The sequence below is a fragment of the Chrysochloris asiatica genome, unplaced genomic scaffold (assembly GCF_000296735.1).
Source record: "Chrysochloris asiatica unplaced genomic scaffold, ChrAsi1.0 scaffold00161, whole genome shotgun sequence".
Lineage (NCBI taxonomy): Eukaryota > Metazoa > Chordata > Mammalia > Afrosoricida > Chrysochloridae > Chrysochloris > Chrysochloris asiatica.
The window spans coordinates 3,993,827-4,001,934 of NW_006408679.1; the positions used below are offsets into that span (position 1 = coordinate 3,993,827).

Genomic DNA, 8,108 nt, shown 5'->3' on the forward strand with positions numbered 1-8,108 from the left:
CCGTTTTTCTTCATATAACCCAGCTTCTCAGATTATTTGCTCAGCATACAGGTTGAGTAAGTATGGTGAAAGAATACATACTACCTTGTCACACTGTAATAAGGATCACAATACAGGACCCTGGGATGAGATGGAGAAAAATGTAGAACTAAACTCAAAATCAAAAGAAGACCAGACTTACTGGTCTTACAGACTGGTAGAATCTCTGAAACTAGACACCCTTCAAATCTGGAACAAAAACCACCCATATGGCTCAACTTTCAGCCAAATGTTAGGCTATTAAGTGAACAATAACATCAAGAAGGTATGCACTCAATACAATAATCAACCGGTGGAGAAGAAAAGGGCAATATTTGCTCAGGGATAAGGCTCAGAGACTTGAAAGAGTAAGAAAGTAGGACGAAGGGGCCATTTGGGATGAGGGAAGAGTGTTGTTATTTGTGAGGATTGGAATCAGTGTCACAAAACAAAATGTGTATGAATTGTTGAGTGGAAAACCAATTTACACTGTACAGTTTCACTCTAATCACAATTTAAAAAAAAATTATACCAAGATCGTGTCTAATGGTGTAATTACGGTTGCTTTCCCCTTAGGATCAGGAAAGACAAAAAGATATCTGGTATCACCACTCTTTTTAAAGCATTGCATTACATTTCTTGGCCATTGTATTAAGCCAATAAAAAGAAATCGTATGTGAGGGTTAGACATCAGGAGGTTAAAATTGTCATCTGAACCTGACATGCTTATATATTTAAGGGAATGGAAATGCAGATAAATTGCTAGAATTAATCAATTAGTTCAGCAAATTTTCTGGATACTTGGGCATTATACAAAAAGAAACCTTTTTATATACAACTATCAAAGAGCTGGAGCGTAATGTTTTAAAAATAACTCTTTACAAATGAAGTTAAAATAAATCCAGTGTAAGGCGTTGATGACATCTATACAGAGAACTAAGAAACATCTAAATAAATGGTAGTATACAATAGCCACAAATTAGAACACAACTGTATGATCTTACCAGTTTTCCCCATATTGATGAGTTAGCTGCAGGATCACCTCTATCAAAATCCCAACTTTTTTGGTATTGATAAGCTGAACATAAAATTGTAGCCACACTCAAATGACTTGGAAATAGTCAATCGATATGAAAGTAGTGTAGCAGATTGGTGGAACATGTTCTAGTGACTGTTCAAAATTTGCTATAAAGCTAACAAGTAATGTGGTAGTGTCTCGGAGATAGGCTTATTGAGCAGTAGAACAAAATTAAGAGTCCATTTGGATGCTTGCTTTAGTTAAAAAGTAAACAACTTGAGAAATTGTATCGTTATATTGGGGTGGGAAGGAGCTCTGGTAGCATGATGGTTACAAGTCAGACTGCTAAACTCAAGGTCAGTAGTTTGAAACTACCAACTGTTCTGTGGGAGAAAGATGAGGCTTTCTGCTCCTGTAAACATTTACAACCCTAGTCAGGGTTGCTATGAGTCGGCACCCACTTTACGGCACACCATCACCACCATTGTGGTGGGGTAATTGAAACTTATAGCATGTGCAAAAATTAATTCCAGTTAGATTAGAGTTATAAAAACATAAAATGGTAAAACTTCTCTGAAATAAAGTGTGATATTTTTCATGACTGGGATTGAGAAACATTTAAGATGGACATTAAAAGCACAAAATATAAATGAAAAGATTACTAATTTGGACTGAATAAAACTCCAAATCTTCTGTTCATCAAAAGAGTGAATGAACAACGAGCCACAGAGTGGGAGAAGATATTTTTGTAACACATGGAACGAGCAGTGGGATCATAAACAGAATGTATAAAGGAGTCTATAAACTGAAAAAATGTGTATAAATAAGAAAAAAATGGACAGCTTAATAGAAAATAGGCAAGAGATTTAATTTGAACAAATAGTCACAAGAGATGGCCAATAAAACATAACAGAAAAGGTACTAAATTCACTAGTAATCATGGAAATGCAAACTAAAACAATGATACATAATTTATATCCACCAAAATTGCTAAAATAGTGACAGTACCAATTGTGATATTGCTTAGAATGTGTAGTAATGGGAGCATCATTTACTGTTGTGGAAAGATAAGCAGTTTGGAAAGCTACTCTGTGTTATCTACCACAATAAAAATAAACATATCCATGATAGTTCCATTCCTGGGTATATACCCAGCCAAAATATGTGTTTGTGTATATCAAAAGACCTGTACTGGAATGTTCCTAGCATCGCTATTTTTAATAGCTTCAAGTTGGAAATAACCCAAATGTTCATTAATAGGAAAATAGGTAAGTGAACATAAGTTATACAATGGGATTGAATTCCCTAGGTGATGCAAAGCAGTAACTAACTGAAAGGTAGTGATTTAAGTCTCCTAACAGGTATCTCCAGCAGCCATGGTGGCACATTGGACTACTAACTGCAAGGTCAGTGGTTCAAACCCATTCTGCATGAAAAAGATGAGGCTGTCTGCTTCTATAAAGATTCATGATCTCAAAATTCCTGTATAGGGTTGCTATGAATTAGAATCAACGTTATAGCAGTGAGTAGAGAGGCGTCTCAGAAGAAAGTCTTGGCAATCTGCTTTGAAAGATTACAGCAATTGAAAACCCAATGGAGCACAGTTCTACTCTGAAACACATGGGGTGGGTTGCCATGAATTGGAACCAAGTCAAGGGCAACAGTTTTTGGTCTGTTGTACAAAGGAATACCCTAGTGAAATGAAAATTACCAAACCACAACTAATTGCAGAAAATAGATGTCTCTTATCAACATAAATTGGAGGGAAAGAAAGCAAACACATTATAATACATGGTGGGAGAATCCATTTAATTAAAATACAAAGAATGGCAAAAATTAGCCTGTGATGTTAGAAATGTGACTAGTACCTTTTAGGAGGTAGGAAGATTTATGAGTAGGGCTCATAGTGTTAGTGTTGTATTTCTTAATCAGGGTATTAGCTATATGGGAATGTTTTGAGATGCTCACTTAGTTTCATAAATTTTCCTGTGTCTATAATACTCCAACAAAAACTTAGTTATTTAATAAGTAACATGGATGTTCTGTTGTGGCGCTGATGTACTGTGCTAAAAACAGACTTTTTTATATGTCAGACAGTATAGCTTCCGGCACCTTTCTGAAAACTGTTTTTTTCCCCGGGATAATGATTCTGGCCATTTTTTGACAAAGTCCGTTAGCAACAGGTTTAAATGAATACATCCAATCTAGATTGATTTTGCCATTTATTAGTTTGACTTTACAAAGTACTACTGTCTTTTAGGTGGTGATAAATTGTGCCATTCCTAAAGGGTTGAAGTACAATCAAGCTACGCAGACCTTCCACCAGTGGCGAGATGCTAGACAAGTGTATGGTCTCAACTTTGGCAGCAAAGAGGATGCCAATGTCTTCGCAAGTGCCATGATGCATGCCTTAGAAGTATTAAATTCACAGGAGACAGGTAAGGTGTCTGGTGGCTTACTTTTATCCTTGAAGTGCTATACTATATATATAAAGCTGATCTTTCTTATCATCATTTAAATAATAAATAAACATATTTGAAGTAATTCCTGAATTTCTATTGCTTGTTATAAAAATGCGTGTTTTATAGACTTGTGTTAGTTAATAATACATGTAATGGTCTGGAGGATAATTCTCTTGAGTTCAGTTTGTTTAACCCTGTCATTCAAAGTTACTTAGTGGTGTGTGGTTGTCCTGCTCCAGAAACAAGTCCTGTGGCAAGGAAGTGAAGCCCAGAGAAGACGCATTGAATACAAATTGGTTCTAGAGAGTTGTTTAACAATTTCAGGGGTGCCCTCAGGTGGTACAAGCTGTAAATTGCATATCCTTGTACTTTGTATGTGGATTAGACAATATGTAGAAGTAATTCATTTAGAAGAAAAAAAAAATAACAGGATTGGATTTAAAATTGTATATGCATTAGGGATGAGCATAAGTTTGTTTTGATTTAAAAAATAGAAAAAACCCACAAAAACACACTAAGAGTGATTATCTTTTGGGGGAGATGGATTACTTTTCATATTTTATTTTCCAAACTTTCTAGAATGAATTTGAAGTACTTTTATCATCAGAAAATGAACTACATATATAAACATAAAAATATTATTACTCTTTCTGATGTTGTGTATTTAGTAGCCATCCTGATGATATAAATGTGGTATACATAAAATTTAAGATGAAGAATTTATAGTCTGTTAAAGTTTTAAATATTTTTTAATGTACAGTATTTCAAAACCTGTTATAAATATATATATATATATTTTAAGTTATACTTTGCCTTATTCTGAAAAGGACTTGAAGCATCTGGGTCATATGTTAATCTATTTTGAGCTTTAATTATTAAAGAAAGAAGACATTTTAGGGTCTTATAGAAACATTATTATTTTACCTATACATGTTTTATATTAGATAGTCTTTTGAGGAATTTAGGATCTCTCCACTGGAGAAAGATGATGCTTTCTGCTCCCGTAAAGATTTACAGCCTCGGAAACCCTGTACAGGGTTGCTGAGTTGGAACCAACTCCATGGCACATAACAACAACAAAAATAAATAAATTGAATACATAGCTATATTTTATTTTAAGGAAATAAACCAAAATTAACTAAAAGAAATTTCTGGAATACTTTCTGTTTGCCAGTAAGTACAAAAATAGCACAGATAGTCTTAGTCACTACTTTTCTTACAAGCATCAATATTTTGTCGGCATTCAATTATGGGTAACAGGATTGCTTTTCTTGTCACCATCGTTTTGCCATAGGGGAGAAGCTTCAATTGTGATTATTCAGTATCTTATTGAATAAGTCAAATACATAAGAATATTAAAGGGCCAAAGTTTGGAGAATTTCAGTATGACAGCATTTGGTTTATTATGCTTGGAACAAAGTAGCATTATTTTAATTTCTAAGCTTTCAGAAGGGTATAGGCTAATGTGAGAAACTAAATGTTAATAATTTAAACCTGTTAAAATTATTGTTGTTCATCTTGTCACCATGGGTTTTTGAAACCAAATGGAAAGGGTTTTTATAAATGAGTAGTCATATAGTTTGTTTTTGAGGTACAGATGCCAATTAATGTTTTTCTTCTATCTTTTCAATTAGTATTTTTTAATGTGGAGAGACTATGGTAGAGAATGTGATTCTCTATTATAATATAGTAATAAGCATTAAGAGACACATGTTTCACATCATAGAAAGTTTGGCAAATATGGAAATTTCCCATCATTGATATGGCAAAAAAGAAACTTCATGGGATATTTCTTAGGTGATTTTGAAACTTTATTTTCTTATCTTGTCATAAAGTATCACAAACAGTAAAACTGACTTAAGGAAAGAGATAACTGTCATTGCTCCATTTTAGCAATCTTCATGGACTAAATCACTGGCAGGGAGAGGTTGGTTATGTTGGTTTTTTTCATTGGATAAGCAAAGCACATAAAATATGGTTGGTCTAAATAGTCTTTTTTTTTTTTTAAGGAAACAACTGTTTTTATTAATTTCTTTTAGTTAAATGCTAATTTCTGATTTTTGATGGTATTAAATGGCTTGGAAGTGGAGGCAAGGGGTGAGGTAGATGCCAAGAAAATTGGTCCATTGCTTATCCCACAGTGCCACTAGTTTTGACTCTTAAAAATTTGCTACTGAATTAGGGTTGTTCCATATTGAATATTTCTGTTAAGTTTTGTATGTAGGTGTTAATGTCAGTATTGGAGTCCTGGTGTGGCACTGTGGGTTAAGCACTGGGTTTGCAGTTTAAACCCACAGCCATTCCTCGAAAACAGGAATGCTATGAATCAGAACCAACTTGACAGCACTTAACAGCAACACCATCATCAATATCCATTAGATGCCACTATTGGTTAATATTTCTTAGTGGTTTAAAATTTTTTAGACTGTGGAAACCTTTGTGCAAGCAAAATCTTTTGCAGAAGTTCAGTGTATAAACCAAAAAAGTGGAGCTTCTCTGGAAGTTGGAGGTTCAGAACCACAGAGGCACCCGTATGGTCCCAGAGCAGGGTTTAAAAGTTTCTAACCCATCTTTTTTGCCATAACCAATGAACACAACTCCCGTTCCCTTCTCCCTCACAGTTTAAGTACCCCCAAATCTTCAAAAGTTGTTATAAAATTAAGAATAAACAGCCCTTTTGGGGCCAGTTATATTGACCTTTATTAGGTGCTTTGTGTATATTTAAAATTTCCATTTCTTTTATCTAAAGAGTGGGTGGCAAGAATGTTTCCTTTATTTTGTTTTTAGCTTGCTGTGCAATTATCTAATATACTGGAAAGTACAGGAGGTGCTAAATACAGTGAGTTATATTTGCAATTAAAAAAAAAATCACATATTCTAACATTTCTTTTAAAAAAGCTAAATTAGTACTCTTCCTTTTATGCCCAAATACTAGTGTATATTTTGTCTAATGGAAACTGACTCAGTTTTAATTGAGTACATTCAATATGCATTATCGAGACTGATAAATTTTTATTCTGTATTTTGCAAGTACATTTATAGCATTATTAAAGATCATAATTATTATGGATTATATCAAATATGGAGTCCTGGTATAGTGCTGTAGGAAAAGCACAGGACTGATAACTGAAAGGTCAGTAGTTCAAACCTACCAGCTACTCCTCAGAAACCCTTTATAGGGTCGTATGAGTCGAAACCCATTCAATGGCACTTAACAGCAACAACAATATCAAATATATGTGATGATTGGTGGAGGTAAATTTGTATGTTCTGTTTTACTTCGGAAAAGTCCTGACAGTCATTTAAAAGGAAAAAGTCTCACCAGCATTTAAAAAGCTCTTTGTGACTTATGTTGTGGAATTAATTGGACAAAAAGAAGACAAAAGCTACAAAACATTTCTAGAAAGACATCATATAGTGGCACTTTCATATTTCAATCCTCCAGACTGCTCACTCATGTTTATGGCAGGAATATTAACCTTATATCACAAAAATGTCAAACAGACATGCTTTCAGCATAGGTTCTATGCTAGGTACTGAAAATAATGCTAGTGTAAGATCTCTTTGCCTTTCAGGCAAAATTAGAATAAATGTTGTGAATTCTTGTTAATGATATATACAGAAAGACCTTTAGAATATCAAAGAAAGTTCTAGGATCAGGAAAGCGTTGGCAGGAGATGATGCTTGAAGCCATTATTTGATGCGTAAGTAGGCTTCATCAGTTATGGCATAACATTCTAGAGAGGTTTACAGTCTTGAGAATTAGGAGCATTTACAAAATGGGAAGTAGCTTGAGCTACAATTTATTTGGAGGGAAATGGCAAGAGATAAACTGAAAGGTTGGGAAGGACCTTGTGTTCTTGCTGAGGAGTATGAACATTTATCATGTAAGGGTGAATGCTAAATAAATATTTGATATGATCAAATGTGTGTGCTTTAGGACAAGTGTGATGATTTGGTGAGCATGTAGCTACAGGCAAAATGATTAATTTAGGAGACTTTTGTGATAGTGTCTGTGAGTAAGACGAGGACTGAACTTATACAACAGAGAGAAAAGGAGTAGAGTGGAAAAGAGGTAACAAACGCATTTTAGTGTCAGTTCTACTTGCCAGGTATCCTGGTGTGGTGCTGTAGGATAAGCACTGGACTTTAACTACAAGATCTATGATTCAAACCCACCATCTGCTCCTTGAAAACCCTGTACAGGGTCACTATGAATCAAGATTGACTAAGTGGCACTTAATAATAACAATAGCACTTAACAATAACAGTAACAATACTTGCCATATAAGGAGCCCTGGTGATATAGTGGGTTATGAGCTGGTCTGCTAATGGCAAGGTCTACAGTTTGAATCTACCAGCTGCTCCATGGAAGTAAAAGGAGACTTTCTGCTCCCATAAAGATTTACAGCCTAAGAAATCCTGTGCAGGGTGGCTATAAGTTGGAATTGACGAGATGGCACTGGGTTTGGATTTTTATACCTCTTAGGCATAGTGGTGCTAGACTTTCATTTATTGGTCAGAACCCCTAGGTGATATAACTGATTAAGGTGCTCAGCTGCTAACTGTGTAAAGGCTTTGAATAGCTCACAGTTTAGTAAAATAAAATC

General features: G+C 34.6%; 1 protein-coding gene across 1 annotated transcript in view; it reads left to right on the forward strand.

The window, feature by feature from the left end:
- LOC102825417 (protein enabled homolog) overlaps positions 1-8,108 on the forward strand; it is a 198,639-nt gene that overhangs the window by 105,125 nt on the left and 85,406 nt on the right. Inside the window, exon 4 of the mRNA XM_006871160.1 lies at positions 3,297-3,474. Coding sequence (XP_006871222.1) covers positions 3,297-3,474 — 178 coding nt within the window. The remainder of the gene's footprint in view (positions 1-3,296; positions 3,475-8,108) is intronic.